Source organism: Quercus suber, unplaced genomic scaffold (genome assembly GCF_002906115.3).
Source record: "Quercus suber isolate HL8 unplaced genomic scaffold, Cork oak 2.0 scaffold_637, whole genome shotgun sequence".
NCBI classification, from domain to species: domain Eukaryota; kingdom Viridiplantae; phylum Streptophyta; class Magnoliopsida; order Fagales; family Fagaceae; genus Quercus; species Quercus suber.
In genome coordinates this window covers 377086-394943 of record NW_027070079.1, presented here as the reverse complement: position 1 = coordinate 394943, position 17858 = coordinate 377086, and the positions used below count along the sequence as shown (strand labels likewise).

Sequence of the window (17858 nt, the reverse complement as noted above, 5' to 3'; positions counted from 1 at the left end):
TCATTTTATTAATTTGAAATTGAATTTACATTGAACATAGGAAATTACACGGCTTTGGTCCTAGATACAATCTAAGATAAAGTACATGGCTTTGTTTCCTAGTTACAATCTAGAAATTGAAAATTACAAGGATAAGCACTTGATCTACTAACCCTTGATCTAAGTTCGGAGGCTATGTTACAAGGTGGGAAGGTGTTAGGCACCCACCTTGCCCGGTGAAACCGGTCTTCTAGACTATGGTGGCCAACAATCATATCATATCATCCAATATGTCAATTAATTTACATGTTGAATTTAATGTGTGTGCATGCGATAAACCCTAATTCAATTTATTAAACATTGCCTTTGGATTGAAAAATAAAATTCTAGTGAATGTGTGTGTATGGTGACATCCTAGATTCAAAGATTTGAAAGAATTATTAAACAAACATGTTTTTCATATTTTTGATGTGGATTTAAGATTAAAACTAGTGATATGCATGAACATGTGATGAACAACTAAGAACATGTGAAGAACATATAAGAACAATTAAGAACATTCAAACATATTCGATGGAATTTAAATAGTTACTATCATGCTTTAATCTTAAACTCTCATCATGGCAATACAAAAAAACAAGTTAGGGAAAGAGATTATACCTTCATGCAATATCCATACGGTGGAGGAGGAGATTCTTAGTGGAGGTCCTAAGGGTGGAGGAAAGAAGAAGAACTAGGAGATGGAGAGTGAGTCTCACTCAATACCTTGAGTCTCAGGAAGACCAAGATATGACAAGACTACTTTACTTCACTAGAACTCAAGAGAGGAGAAGAGAGGGGATTTTTTTTGGTGTCTTGGAATGAAGGAGGGGGAGGTTTATATAGTGGTAGTGGAGGGAATATGAATGGAAGGCCATTTAATGGGAAGATTTTCTAAGAGGAGTTGTCGTCCTCACCCCCCCCCCCCCCTTCCCACGCTAAAAGCACATCACTTTTATTCCATGATTCTTATTGAGGGTAACGTAGCTAGATGTGTGTTGGCCACTATGGGCAGTACTGACTTGTCATTAAGGTTCCTTATTGATAGATAAAAGATGAAGTCAATACCAATTATTTGAAGGTTTCCAAGGACTTAGTCTTTTCACGTGTAAAGCATCCTTGCTTTGTTGTCTCTGTGGTGTTGGATGACATTGAGATTTGAGGTCCAAGGATCAAAGTGACAAACTTGTTTGGAGTAAATTCTTTATTTAGTTTTCCAAAAGGTTTACATTGGATTGGTCTTGGGAAACTGCAAGGATTTTTTAATAGGCTTTGGATTGAAGTAAGTAACTCTATTCTAATTGGTTTTATTTTGCATAATTTTTACTACTGCAAATTGTTTACAGTTGTTACAATTTTATTTCTATTGTATTACTGATTTCAAGTAAAAAATTATCACAAATATATTTTATTTTTGAATATATGAGGTATTTTATTTAATTATTTTTTTAGCTATATTGATTTAATGTAAAGAATATAGAAATATCGCAAATATATTTGAATATTGAATATATGATTATATATATGTATTTGAATAAGATATTTTTTTGTTAGAAATTATGATTTCATATATATGATTACGGACAATCTAAATATGAATTGATTTTGATACCTAAACTAATGTGGGTTATTCATTGGTACTCTGATACCCAGCCAATGGGAGTTATTCATTGATATTCTGATACTCAAATCAATGAGGGTTATTCATTGGTACTCTGATATCCAGCCAATGGGTGTTATTCATTGGTACTCTGATGCCCGGTCACGGGGATATAGTATGACCATAGTCATAAGATTGTTAAGAATAAAAATTATGTTTGAACATTTGAACTATTTTGAGTCCTTAAAACTACATATGTGATTTTGAAAATGTTTGAGTATTTGAACTATTTTGAGTCATTAAAACTGCTTATGTATTTTTAGAACCTATTGTTAGTTATAACTTTTGATATATGAAAAACTGACTACTTTCTAAACCATCTATGATATATTTGTAAGATTAAAGTATGTGATCCATTTGCAACTTATTATTTTAAGACTATGGAACTTCTTTAGCTATTTTTTTTTTTTTTGAAACCCCTAGCATATTATAACTTTTGAAGGCTCATATTACATCTTATTACTTTACTGATCTATTACTTGATAGAACTTATTAGGATTTTGGTTACTTATTGAGTTGTCAACTCACCTCTCTTTTTCCCCTCCAATTTTAGATTATGAAAAATAACAAGTTTTGGAAGTTTTGATATTGTGTTGTGAGCGGGAAAAGAAGTTTAGTGATTTTGGGATTGGATGGTCTTCGAATAGTTTTATATTTATTGGCCAATTGGCATTATGTACATAAGGTTTGGATTTTGTTCATATTAAATTATTGGAGATTTATTCATAAAGAAATTGTGTGGTATTTTGGATTTAATTGATTTAATTTTTGAGGATAAATTTTAGTTACTAAGAAGGTCTTGCACACTTGTAGGGTGCTTACTTTATAAGTGTGTGGCCAATTGTCATGTGCCTATCTTTATAGTTGGGTTTGGGGTATGACAGTACTGTTTGGGTAATGAATTTGTTCATGTGAGGTGTTGTGTTCACATCCTGAATCTTATTGTGACCGATGGCTTAAAACATCATAATAAGTCAATTGATAGAGTGCGTCATGCGGTTAGATATGTGAAAGCTTCTCTAAATTGGTTACAAACCTTCAAGAGGTGTGTGGAGAAAGTGAAACTCCACCTATAAAATGTTGGAAAATGCTGAAAAGTTTGAACATGCATTCAAGCAGATGGAATATGAAGATCTTGATTATATTCTACACATTTGGGATGGAGACTATGATAGGAGACCTCCAAATGAGGACGATTGGGGGACTTGTAGAAAATTTGTTAAGTTTTTGAAACTTTTTTATAATGCCACAAAGAGGTTTTCAGGTTCTTTGTATGTGACATCAAATGCTTTCTTTGATGAGATATATATGATTAAAAGAAAGATAGATCTCTTTTCTAGGAGTGAGGACCATTTTTTGTAATCAATGGCAAAAACAATGAAAGAGAAGTTTGACAAGTATTGGGGGAGTGGAGAAGATTCATCAAAGAAGGGAAATGTGCTTTTGTATATTGCTGTGGTGCTTGATTATCGAAAAGAAGTTGGATTATTTGAATTATTGTTTATTAATTTTGTATGGGGAGAATGTTGCTAAGGTTATTACTGACCGTGTGCAACGTGTATTGGAACGCTTGTATGAGCATTATAATTCAACTCATTCATCATATGTGTCTATACAAAGTGCGAGTGAGATATCAAGAATGGAAGGTGTTGGTGTTGATGTTGATGACGACGACGATGATGATCCTGACAGATTTACTGGGTGTGTAGATGAGGTTGCAAAATACTTGATGGAGAATAGTGAAGGAGAAAATGACAAAACCTTTAATATTCTTGCTTGGTGGAAGTATAATACTAATAAGTATAGTATACTATCTCGATTGGCACGAGATGTGTTGGCTATACCTATTTCTACTGTGGCTTCTGAGTCAGCATTTAGTACAGGAGGACGTATACTAGACCCATTCCGTAGTTCACTTGCCCTTGAAATGGTACAATCTCTCATATGTACTCAAAATTAGCTTCAATCTTCGGTGCAAATTTCACTTTGACAAGCCATGGATGATGTTGAGCTATTTGAATATTATGGAAAATGTAATGTTTTTAAAATTTATTAACTTGTGCTTTAACTGAAATTTAATATATCTTTTGTATTTAATATATCTTGTTGGTGCATTAAATGAAATTTAATATATATTGTTGTTCTAAAATGTTTTGAAGCTTTTTTGGAAGCGAAGTTAGCTTCACCTTCAGCAGCATCACCTTCACCATCAAGCACTGTTACAAATCTTTACTGATCTACCTACATACATTGGTGAGTTTTACTTTTGCATTTATTACTTAAGTTGTTGTTCCAATAGGCTGCCTCTCTCTGTACCTGTTAGCTCCCATCTGGGGTTTTCTCCAAATGTTCTATGTTCAACAAAAAATTCATGGTGATTAAATTTGTAATTATAAGACTGAAGCTCGTTGAAAGTTGGTTTCAGAGTCTGCAATAATTGAATTGGTCTTAAAAGTGTTTGTTTGATGATGGCATTAAAATCTAGACCACTATTAATTTGCACCATATGTATTTTTCCATTGGATATGGTGGTTGTAACTGTGATTATATTGTGAATTATAATTCTGATTTCCCTGTGGTGACATATATTGATTCTGACCTCTCTATGCCTTACTGATTCTAATTTATTTTATTATTATTTTTATAATGCCTTAGGATTCAAATGTTGGGGTTAAGGTTCTATTGCTGACAGCTTAATAAGGATTCCGATATTATTGGTTACATGCTCCTTTAATACCCATTTCATTTCCACAGGAACAAAAAAGACAGAACAGATTGGAACAGCAAAGCCAGCAGTCTTTTTTGAGTATGAACTCTTTGAAGAAGACCTTGACCACCTTAGAACTGTCAAAGCTATACCAACTCAGACTGATCCATGGATTGCTCTTTCCCATTTTGTCATTTGGCCTCGTTTTTGTTATCTCAAAATTTCTTCTTCGTTTGTGTTTGTGGGTTGGCCCTTTTTGTGTTATTTGGTTTAAGGCTCTCTTTTTTTTTTTTGGTTGAAGTATTTGAATTTTAGCTGGTTGAATTGTTATTTGGATTATAATTTGTTTTGTTGATTGGTATTATTTTGGTTGGTTCTATTTAGAGTTTGTGTTTTTTGGGTGATTAGATTGAAATTTAATGCAAGTAAATTGCATTGACATGCATGGCATACACTGATGCATATGAATAATAGGCTCACTGGGGAATTGGAGTCCTAGCAATGCATGAATTGGATTCCTGCTTGATATTGAATAATGTTAATACTTGTTGGATCGTTCTACTTAGTTCATCAAAGGTTCTGGTAGCAAACATCTAAATGATTATGATTTTGTTCATACTTAAAAGGCAACAGGGTGCCATTTATTAGCGAGGCACAGCTTTGATATGGAGGATATGAATAGCTAGCAATATATATTAAAAAAAGAAGTGTCAAACTTGAGATTTGGAAAACCGACCGATTACAAACCCGATTTTTGGTTTGGGTCAGGTTTAAGGCAGCCAAACTCAATTTCTATCGGGTCGAATTTCAAGTCACAATAAACCCAACCCGACCTGACCCAATTTCGGTCCTACTTATGTGTGATTTAATTTTCTTGGATAATGATATGTACCATCATGTAATAGACTGGAGAACATATTTGGAAGAAACAGTTGTTCTTTCTTGTTTTTTCAACTGTACCACATAACACACAGAAGTAGCTCTCCGCCCACCCACAAACTCTTTCAACCCAAGCCTTAAGAATTGCCCTTGCATTTGACAAGTGGAAGTCATGCTCACAATAAATAGCCCAAAATTCCCCAAATCACGAGAAGAAAAGGCCCAATTTCTCATAGATGCCAAGAAGAAAAAGACCCCTCACAAAGATGTGACCTTTCCCAGCCTTTCACTCTATTTTTTGGCCGAAGACAGGCGAGAATAATCCATCACCCTCGTCATCATTGCGAGTCTTACAGATTTGGACATTGAAAGTCGAACTTGCAATTGTCTTGGTCAATCTTTCATCAACGTTTCTCGATTCCCAAAAGATTATTGAGCCTTTTGGGTATTGGCTCCTGGGCTTTACTTGATCCAGTAAAGCAGACCATTATTGCGGTTTCTAGGTAGCTTTCTCTGTGCCGTAGCCTCAATACTCCAGCTCTGGTTCCAAAAGCCTAAGAGGCCTTTGCAGCGCGAGACTACAGCTTGAGCAGGGCACCAAGGTGATGTCAATGGATTTAGATACCCTGCATTACTGCAGCATGCAATAACCTCTACCGTGGAGAAGTTGAAGAATACTATTTTCATCAAAAATATAAAAAATTGTCAATAAAATTAACTACTTTATCATCTTTATATAAATTAATTTTAAAAATAATTTTAAACTAATATCCATAAGATATTTGTTAACATATTCCAAAAATGTTCATCTCAATTTTGGAAATAAAAATAAATTTGTTAACTTTCGATCTCAACAATTAAATAATGAATACGGTTAACGGGTATTCTTAATGCATCTATTAATCATTTAATTTAGAAAACATTTTATAAAAATTGAAAAAATTGCCAAAAAAAAATCAGCAATTTTTTCATAATTTTTTTTTTCTAAAATAGTTTATTAATAAATACCTTAAAGTCATTCGTTATAAAAAAAAATCTTTAAATAATTATTGTGGGGCCAGAATATTGGGTAGCCTAGGCCCACTCCAAGTCAGGCCCAAAGGGCCCACGTCGAGGATACGAGAGTGGTCCGAGGATAAAAGCGTGAAGACCGACTCCCGAGGATCAGATCCGAGGAGGGCCCTTCCTCGGGCATCCAAGACCTCGGGTGAACACAAGTGCCACCCCGCCAGAGGACTCCTTGAATATCCGAGGAGGAGAGACCCCAGTGCCACGCGTCGGCGACGAGAGCGCAGCAAAGGAGCAAGCCTTAGGCGAGTTGTCCCCTCTGCATTGAATGCGCTCACCTAACCCCCCCTGGCTGCATTAATGGGGATGTAACTCCTTGGCAAGGCAACATCGATCATGGTGAACCACTTGAGTATGGATGAGACCTCTGATGGGATGGAGGGTTAGAGCTGAGGCCAATGGATGATCAACAGAAGGAAGGAGAAGATAGGGGAGAGGAGAAGGATATAAGAAGGAGAAGAAGTTGAATGAGGGGGGGGGGGGTAGGAAGGAGAAGATAGGGGAGAGGAGAAGGATATAAGAAGGAGAAGAAGTTGAATGAGGGGGGGGGGGGACTTTTTTGGCGTCATTCAAAAGAATGCCATAGAAGAACCTAGAGGGGATGTTAGTTTCAGGGAGAGGGATCTCCTCGGACGAGTCCGAGGAGGTAACATTAGTTGTAAACTGGGCTCACTCCCCTTCAGTAAAAAGGAAGTGATTTGTATCCCGTTACTAGTCTGTTAGGGCCTAAACCTTCGATCAACTCTCTAAAAATGTATTGTTAGGGGAACCTTTACAAAATGAGTCCCCACAATTATCATACAGTGTAATAGCATATCTCAATCCAATGCCAATAATGCGCATTGTTGGATTGGGTCAAGAATTTTTTCAATTGACCGTGTCTTATTGGATTGAGAAGTTCTAAACTGAACCCAACTCTTCACATACAAGTCATATACTTGAGGTTGGGTTGATGGAATAAACTTAAATTTCATCACTTGTAAAGAAATCGAACCATGAATTCGAACCACAAATATTTGATAAGTCAATAGTGAAGGAAAGTGGGGTGATGATCAAAATTTGAACCACAAATATGAGATGCCACGAACGATATCATTACCATTGGATATTCAATTGTTAGTTGAAACCCCCCTCTTCCCTTTTTCTCTAAATTAGTCAAAGCTGTTAAAAGATAAAATGGTTCAATTTCTTTACAAAAGGTGAAATTTAAGCCGGTTTCATCAACCCAACATAATGCATATGGCTTGTATACCCGTGAAGAGTATACAAGATATTCATATTCCGATTGAAAGAGTTGTGAAGTTGACTTGATATAGTAATTATGTGGTGGAGTTGGCTACTTGCATTATTGTCTAAATTATTAACTGACTCTGGACAATCTGCTATAATTTTTAATTCCAGTATTATAATCAACAAGTAGCGGAATATTAATTTCAGTGAACCCGACTGATTAAAATAGTCTCCATACACAATCAATGTCTGAGATGCAGGACGCATTAACATTGTACTTTAAGAGGCAATGCCAATGAATGCTTATTGTTTACTATTAATTTGTTTACCACCTAGCACTACAAAACGCAAATTTCAGCCTCCCCAAGTACACTTAAAAGCATTATGAATCAATGGATCTCCTGCTTTCTCTGGATATGGAGATTGGAGAGCTAGAGAGCATCCCAAATTTCAACTATCCAAATAGGTTTTTGTTGCTGCAAAAGTAGCTATATTTATTCTTCAAATCACTCACTTAGATTCTCATAAATCTCAAATAGCCACTAATACTTTCCACAAGAATATGAATTTGTTCTCTACTCTAGTGGGATCGACATCGAATAGATGCTTGTGTCTTTGTACCCAAACTTATGCGGCTCTCAAATTATCCTCAGTAATATAATTAAGAACAATGTAGCATTTCCCCTCCACTTAACCTCTTTCAACTCTTGCATAAAAGAGGACCATAAAACTTAAAAGCCACTTTCTTACAAAGATGCAAAGGATACTATTTTAAAAGCAGAGTCCACGAGCAGACTCATTGGAGTCTTCATTCCCAAGAATTGTTCTTTAAACACACAATCTAGGGATAATTCTAATCCAATAAATAAGTATCTAATTTCACAATTTACTTATTTGTGTGATTATTAGTTTTGGACACTTGCTATCCACTTTAGATGACATGAACCCAATATTTTTCACTAATAATTTACATTAACACAGATTAACAAGTTATGAAATTTGGTGTTAAAATAGCTAGTGTGCTTGCCAGTGTTACACTAATCCGGGGTAAGAAGGACTTGGGTGTATTGGCCTTAAATTGAACCGGAGCACCAGTGGATAGGAAACTGGTGGGGCAAGTAATCAGACTGGAATGGTCGTATAAGCCGTTTGATTATGGGGGCCACAACTGGAACGATCGGGATTGGTCAGAGAGAGTTATAGAAAAGGAACAAAAGTAGTAGACTTTCAGCTCAAAGCCAAAGTTGAGTTCAGAGGGGAAAGATGTCTGTATGGGAAAAGACACAGCCAGACTTTGCAACTGGGACCAGGCAAAAAAGACCACAAATCTCCATTCGTTTTCTCAGTTCTATTCTAAAACGAAAAAGGACAGCATCTACATTGATTTTGATAACTTCCAAACCCAGATAAAAACGACTTCGTTTTTTATTTTACACTATCCCATAATGTAGATATTTTCCTATCAAAAGGAAAAAAAAAAAAAAAAAAAAAAAAGTGAAATTTGAAGTATAACCACGTCATACGTAGAATAGATACAACTGGTGCCTGGAGGACCCGACCCTGAAGAGCAGAAGAGACAGGCACATTATCACGCCCCTGTGGCCCCGTCATTCAAACTTACAGATCACGCCGTCAAAAACACACCTTTCAATTGTGTACTATATCACTCATCAACACCGACCTCAATCTTCCGTTTACGTTAACGAATTACTTTTCTATCTCTTTTTAATAAAATTTAACTGTAGAATTTAGTAATTTTAAATTATAATCATACTAAATATATTTTTATTAGAAGTAAATTTTGATAAATTTAATATTAAATTATATCTTATTTTTATATATTTTATACTTACAAAAATTTTAGAAATTAAAGATTAATAATTATGTTATTAATAAATTATTTAAATTATAAGTTTTTGTAATTTAAAATTATGCATAAAATATAAATTGATAATTTATATAGTAAATAATATTTAATTAATATAAAATTTGATATGTATATTAAGAGTGTAAAGAATATGTAATTCAACGATTAAAATTTTAAAATATGTAATAATATTTATTTTATTAAGTAAAGTTGTAATTTTATACTACAACTAATTTTGTAACTAAATTTTATCTTTTTGAATAATTCTTAAATATTCTCAAAGCCTCTCACATTTATGGTAATGTTTACTAATTAAATTTATGGTGAGGTTCACTGTGAATATGAAAAGAATGAACACTATTTTATGATACTCTAAGAATACATTTTTTTTTTCTTAATTGATGAGTGTCTCAACACATTAAGTAAGGTTGAGATTGAACAGTTTTCTTTTATATTCACATCACTCAATTGACTAAATATTTGTTTATTTTCTTTTGTTATTTATTAAAGTAATGAGATCTAATAAATTCCTCTTTAACATGCATCCACTCACTTATTAATAAAAACCTAATTTATAACAATTGAATTATAAAAAAACACAAAAAATAAAATTTATGTTTACATATAAACAGAAGAAGATTATATAGATAAATTAATATGTTTAGTTATATTAAATGGTTGGCTTTAAAAAATATATATACACACACTTAGACAAACCCTGTAAATACCAAAAATTTAATTTTAGCAAAAATATGAAAAAAATTCAAAACACATATACTCTACAAAATTATTCTGTCTCTGTTATCAACGTTTGACCAATTACACTAGTTAATTTTTGCATAATAAATAGGTTCTCTCTTTTCTTGCAAACCTAGTTGAGATCTCACTAGTGAGTAATGACTTCATCCAATATATGTTTACACAAGTTATTTATTTATTTAAAAAAAAATATTTGCATTGAAACAAATAAGTGCTATATAATTTTTCTTAAAACCAGTTCCAAGAAAATTACCCTCATATGTGACAAAAAAAAAATTATTCAAATTATTATTATAAATATTTTCAATTATGCAGTTTATTTATAATTATTATACATATACTTTAAGTTTTTAAATATTGTATATAAATTCTTAAGATTTTATGATAAAACAAACATCTAAAACGATAAATAAAAAGATTTCAATCAATTTTAAATTTATTATAAAAAATTTTGTAACTTAAATGATACATACTAATATTCCTAAGTTTTATTTTCATCCATTGTAATTCAACTAACACTTTCAAATATTTCTAATGATAAATTTTAATTTCAAAGTTAAACCCATTTATTGGATTAATGGGTAATTTGAAAAAAAAATTATATATACATTTTAAGGAAAACGTTTTATTTTTTCTAAAATCCATCGTCTCACAACGTTACCTTTCTGTTAACATCCATCAAATCCGTAATGTACTGTAGGACCAGCTATGCCCAGCTAAGGGTAATAGGGCCTAAAAGAGTAAGGACACAAGTCTTCATGCAATTACAACCCTATTCTCTATTTCAATCAATTTTAAATTTATTATAAAAAATTTTGTAACTTAAATGATACATACTAATATTCCTAAGTTTTATTTTCATCCATTGTAATTCAACTAACACTTTCAAATATTTCTAATGATAAATTTTAATTTCAAAGTTAAACCCATTTATTGGATTAATGGGTAATTTGAAAAAAAAATTATATATACATTTTAAGGAAAACGTTTTATTTTTTCTAAAATCCATCGTCTCAGAGCGTTACCTTTCTGTTAACATCCATCAAATCCGTAATGTACTGTAGGACCAGCTATGCCCAGCTAAGGGTAATAGGGCCTAAAAGAGTAAGGACACAAGTCTTCATGCAATTACAACCCTATTCTCTATTCTCTTCTTTCTTTCTTTTGCCATTTGCAGATTCACCAATTGTTTATTATTCACTCAAGTTTGATACTCGGTGGAAGTCTTCTGATTCTCCCATTACGAGGCTTTTATAAACTCTAAGCTTCACAGTGCGATTTGATCGAACCTGCATTCATTCATTCTTCCTCACGCTTTTGCGTAGAAGACAGAACCCGTGACAGTGTAAACACACAGAGATAGACAGAGAGATGAGGAGGAGCTGCGCCACTACTAGCTTCCTACTTCACATTGCTATACTTTTCCTTCTCTTCTCAGCGTGTTCTTCTTCGTACAGTGATCTTGAAGTTCTGTTGAAGCTTAAGTCCGCCATGAAAGGACCCAAAGGTGCAGACTTGAAAGACTGGGAGGTCTCTTCTTCTCCAGCGGCGCATTGCTCTTTCCCCGGGGTTTCATGTGACGACGATTTACGAGTTGTTTCTCTCAACGTGACTGACATAAAGCTCTTCGGTTTTCTTCCACCGGAGATTGGCTTACTGGACAAGCTAGTGAACCTAACACTCGCCGGCACCAATCTCACCGGAAGTCTTCCATTAGAAATGGGGTACCTCGCGTCACTCAAGTTCCTCAACATCTCCAACAACGTCTTCATCGGCAAATTCCCCGGCGAAATCACTCTCGGAATGGCAAACCTCGAAGTTCTCGACATTTACAACAACAATTTCTCTGGCCCGCTTCCTCCAGAGATTGTGAACCTGCAAAACCTCAAGCATCTTTGTCTCGGTGGGAACTACTTTTCTGGGCCAATCCCAGACTCCTACTCCGAGATTCAAAGCCTCGAGTTCTTGGGCTTGAATGGTAACTCACTCACAGGCAAGATTCCGGCGAGTTTGGGTCGGTTAAAGAATCTCCAAAAAATGTTCGTTGGGTACTTCAACGCTTTCGAAGGTGGTATTCCAGATGAGTTGGGTTCGCTCACTTCGCTTCAACGATTAGACATGGCTAGCTGTAGCCTTACTGGTGAAATTCCTCAGAGTTTAGGCCTTTTGAAGAACTTGGACTCATTGTTTCTCCAAATAAACCGTCTCACAGGTTTTATTCCTCCTGAACTCTCTAACTTACAAAACTTGCTTTCTTTGGATCTCTCAATCAACCAACTTACCGGTAATATACCAGATAATTTTTCAAGGCTTGAGAATATTAAGCTAATCAATTTGTTTAAGAACAAGCTAGAAGGTCCAATCCCGGAATTTATTGGCGAGTTACCGAATCTCGAAGTGTTTCAGATATGGGAAAACAATTTCACCTTGCAACTACCTGAGAATCTGGGGAGAAATGGAAAGTTGAAAGACCTCGACGTGACGTCCAACCACCTCACGGGTTTGATTCCTCGAGATTTGTGCAAAGGAGGGGTGTTGAGGACGCTGATTCTCATTCAGAATTTCTTTGTCGGTCCGATCCCTGAGGAACTCGGAGAGTGTAAATCGCTTGTCAAAGTCAGAATCAAGAAGAACGAACTCAACGGTACGATTCCGGCGGGTCTTTTCAACTTGCCATTAGCGCAGGTGGTGGAGCTCGACGATAATAACTTATCCGGCGATCTTCCGTCGGATTTTTCAGGTGAAAGTCTCGGGATTCTCTCACTTTCCGCTAATAAAATTACCGGGAAAATTCCCGAGGGAATTCAAAATCTCAAGAGTTTGCAGACTTTGTCCCTGGAAATGAACTCGTTTTCCGGTGAGATTCCGAGGGAATTGTTCAAGCTAAAGATGCTCGCGAAGTTCAATATAAGCGATAACAACGTCAGCGGCGAAATTCCGGGTTCGATTTCCGAGTGTGCTTCTTTAACTATGGTCGATTTTAGCGGAAACAGTCTGTTTGGGGCAATTCCTAAAGGGATTACCGAACTGAATGTTCTCAGCGTTCTCAACTGCTCGAGAAATCAACTTACCGGTCAGATTCCTGATGAAATTGGAAACATGACGTCCCTCACAACGCTCGATCTTTCTTACAACAATTTGGAGGGCAGAATTCCCACTGGAGACCAGTTTTCTGTTTTCAATGAAAGTTCCTTCGCTGGAAACCCCAATCTCTGCTTGCCACATCATGTTCCTTGCCCGTTCTTGATCAATTCGGGTCGCGGTTCGGGTCGGAGGAGTACCAACCCGGGTACTTGGAAGATAATTGTGAGCGTGATTGCACTCGTAACGGCTCTCTTACTGGGTGTGGTTACGGGTTACACGATCCACAAGAGGAAGGTCCAGAATTCTCGAGCCTGGAAACTCACCGCGTTTCAAAAGCTCGATTTCAAAGCTGAAGACGTTCTAGAGTGTTTGAAAGAAGAGAACATCATTGGCAAAGGCGGGTCCGGGATTGTGTACCGTGGGTCCATGCCGTTCGGCATTGACGTGGCGATCAAACGGTTGGTGGGTCGAGGGAGTGGACACAGTGACCATGGTTTCACGGCTGAGATTCAAACGTTGGGTCGAATTCGACACCGGTTTATAGTGAAGCTGTTGGGTTACGTGTCGAACAAGGACACGAACTTGTTGTTGTACGAGTACATGCCGAGCGGGAGTTTGGGGGAAATGTTGCATGGATCGAAGGGTGGGCATTTGCAATGGGATATGAGGTACAAAATAGCTGTGGAGGCTGCTACGGGGTTGTGTTATCTTCACCATGATTGTTCGCCTATGATTATTCATAGGGATGTGAAGTCTAATAATATATTGCTGGACTCAGACTTTGAGGCTCATGTTGCTGATTTTGGGCTCGCCAAGTTTCTTCAGGATGCTGGGGCCTCGGAGTGCATGTCCTCCGTTGCTGGATCGTATGGTTACATTGCCCCAGGTTTGTCATCTTGTTCTTCAACCTCTAGTGCTAGTACATGTGTTGTAGTGACTTACTTTATAAGTTGTTAACATGGTAGCTTTTGATTTGAATATGAATTTGACATGCATCTCATGATTGATATTACCTTTATCATGTACCAATGACAAGAAGTTTCATCAATATAGTTAAAAATTGTTGTGAAAAATTGTGTATGTATTCGTTGTTAGCATACCTTTATTGAGTAGATCACCTACCTCAAAATGTGAAAATTTGTGTCTATATATAGTTGGTGTTACTTGTTAGTACACTTTCATTCAGTTATAAGTTATAATTTGAGGTTGTCAAACGGTATACGAGTCTTATAGCTCAATTGTCACTTCTATATACTTTCAAGATTCAAATATTTTCTTCTCTACTATTGAATTATAAAAATAAATAAAATAAAATGTACTTAAGAAACAAAATAATGTTTTGAAAAAACAGAACCCATAAAATAAGCTCGCTGAGATTTAAAAATGAAGCCATAACAAATGATTTTGCTGTGTTTATGCTTAATGTCATATATTTTGTTCACTGTCGCATCAAAGCTCCTAAAAAAAAAAAAAAAAATTCTAGTAGATCGAGAGCTGGACTAAAATTTGACCGTTTTATAATAACATATTTTGTAATAGACTAACTTGGGTCTAGTGCATCTAGTTTGTTGAATCCATTAGAATGATGACCCATGGCTAAAAGTAGACATATATATGCCATCGTCGTAATAAATCTAGTGCAACTGAACATTAAATCGAAACTTTGCCCTTTTGTATAAACTAGTATTAAAAATATACTAGTAATAATTATATAATAGTAAGCGATTATCTTTGCTTTTTGTCTCATTTAGCCATGTTCAATGTTTTGAATTCAACCTTACCAACATTTTACTTTGAACGTGAGCTAAGCATCTGAAATCTCATTAATTTTCGCTGTGCAACAGAGTACGCTTACACGCTAAAAGTGGACAAGAAAAGCGATGTGTACAGTTTTGGTGTTGTGCTACTGGAACTGATAGCAGGGAGGAAACCAGTGGGAGAGTTTGGTGATGGGGTAGACATTGTGAGATGGGTCAGGAAAACAGCATCAGAACTCTCTCAGCCGTCTGATGCAGCTTCAGTTCTTGCAGTTGTGGACCCTAGGCTCAGTGGGTACCCTCTGACAGGTGTGATACATTTGTTCAAGATAGCTATGCTGTGTGTTGAAGATGAAAGCTCTGCCAGACCCACCATGAGAGAAGTTGTTCACATGCTCACAAATCCTCCTCAGTCTGCTCCAAGCCTTGTGAACCTTTAGTTTATAAACTTATATAATATACTCTTGGTGCTAAAGATCAATATTTTTGGAGTAAATAATAGTAAAGTAATTTGTAATAACAGGTGGTGGGTGCAAGAAATGTTTCACTAAACTACCAAGCTTTCATGGTGGCTTACTTAAGCTTTTAAGCTTGACTTGGTTTGAATTGATCAAATTTTCTTTTTGTCACTGTAAAATGTTGACTTCCGAGTTGTAAACTTGGTCAGTTAAGCTAATATATGGTGTTAATTGTGACGTGTATTCCATTTGCTTTATGCCTTTCCCTATTTATTTTTGTTGTAGATTGGTGTATTTTGGTATTTTACGTTTTCTTGCTTGGATGATATTCGAGACATGCTGTTTGATCAGTTGCATCACTTGGTACTCTCTGATTACTACTTGTGTTCATTGCACTATAACACACATTTGTTATGTGTAACTTGTTTGGAGAAGTACGAGGTGCATGAGAAGGCTGTGATACTATATTGGACCAAAAGATATTGAACATCAATAACAAATTTACTTTGCAAACTGGTCATTTAGCACATGGTTTGAAAGTAATTGCAAGTTGGTTCGGTGCTTGTTGGTATCTTTTGGTTTGTGTTATGTGTGTGTTTTAGGCCGAGAAATTGTGTTTTAAGTTTTTTTAGGGGCAAGTTAGATTTAGATTTGAACTTATATAGAGAAGTGTACATGAGAAAGCTTGAAAAGATGCAAACTTTGACATGACACACTCAAACAAGAAAAAGAAAGTGATGATAGGACATGAAAAAGACGCACATTTAAACAAAAAGAAGAAACTGATTGTTAAAAAAAAACACTAGATGTACGTGAAAAACCCTAAAGAAGGGATAAAAAATCACAGTTCAAGCAAGAAGGTAACATTCTTGCACAGCTCTGCTTGTAATATGTGTGAAAAGATCAGTTTACAATCAGGCTGCCTTTCTTTTCTATAAACTCTCCATTTTTATCTCAAAGTATCTACTTGGGTTCTTGCCCTAATAGCACAGCTACATGTTCTTTTTATACGCTGAGGAATATGGTTGATTACAAAGATAAGTGTTAAGTTATCATTTTCTATTTTGGACATAGTGTTAAGTCATTATTTTTTATTTTGGACATTTTCACAGCTATGATATTATCTGCTAACTAGAGGATAAGAACTGCGCCAACGTGGCTCTGGGACCTGTAAGTAGGTAGCTTTGCCACTGCTTGGGAGACAAGTCTTGGACATTGAGAGGTACATCAGTAGTACTGTGATTGGTACACATGTTTCTGAGTAGATATTGAACATCAATAACAAATTTACTTTGCAAACTGGTCATTTAGCACATGGTTTGAAAGTAATTGCAAGTTGGTTCGGTGCTTGTTGGTATCTTTTGGTTTGTGTTATGTGTGTGTTTTAGGCCGAGAAATTGTGTTTTAAGTTTTTTTAGGGGCAAGTTAGATTTAGATTTGAACTTATATAGAGAAGTGTACATGAGAAAGCTTGAAAAGATGCAAACTTTGACATGACACACTCAAACAAGAAAAAGAAAGTGATGATAGGACATGAAAAAGACGCACATTTAAACAAAAAGAAGAAACTGATTGTTAAAAAAAAACACTAGATGTACGTGAAAAACCCTAAAGAAGGGATAAAAAATCACAGTTCAAGCAAGAAGGTAACATTCTTGCACAGCTCTGCTTGTAATATGTGTGAAAAGATCAGTTTATAATCAGGCTGCCTTTCTTTTCTATCAACTCTCCATTTTTATCTCAAAGTATCTACTTGGGTTCTTGCCCTAATAGCACAGCTACATGTTCTTTTTATATGCTAAGGAATATGGCTGAGTACAAGGATAAGTGTTAAGTCATCATTTTCTATTTTGGACATAGTGTTAAGTCATTATTTTCTATTTTGGACATTTTCACAGCTATGATATTATCTGCTAACTAGAGGATAAGAACTGCGCCAACGTGGCTCTGGGACCTGTAAGTAGGTAGCTTTGCCACTGCTTGGGAGACAAGTCTTGGACATTGAGAGGTACATCAGTAGTACTGTGATTGGTACACATGTTTCTGAGGTGACTCATTATGCATTCAACTAATAAGGAATGTTTTCATAGCCTCTGACTTTAGAGAGTCACTATCTTCCTCTTGTGAGTGCTTGAGTACCATGTTAGGTGTAAATTTTACATCCTTCCCAAGGCAGTCACGCTTTTAGCATGGACCAAGACAAATCCCTTAGCCAGTGCTTCCTCTCCCTTTGCTCATAGCCACTCCACGTGTAAAGTCTAGATTCAATCACTTATGCATTCTCCCATGCCTTAGTGGTGTTATGTACAAGTTTTTAAACAAATAATAAAAAAAAAAACTATTTAAGTGAGAATTGGGGTTTGAACAAGAA

At 35.5% G+C, this 17858-nt stretch overlaps 1 protein-coding gene across 1 annotated transcript; it reads left to right on the top strand.

Moving 5' to 3' along the window:
* Positions 1–11324: 11324 nt before the first annotated feature.
* LOC112022636 (receptor protein kinase CLAVATA1) lies at positions 11325–15730 on the top strand. Its single transcript, XM_024055256.2, has 2 exons — positions 11325–14158; positions 15117–15730. The coding sequence occupies exons 1-2, from the start codon at positions 11560–11562 to the stop codon at positions 15467–15469; spliced, it is 2952 nt and encodes a 983-aa protein (XP_023911024.2). The 5' UTR covers positions 11325–11559; the 3' UTR covers positions 15470–15730.
* The last annotated feature ends 2128 nt before the right edge of the window (positions 15731–17858 follow it).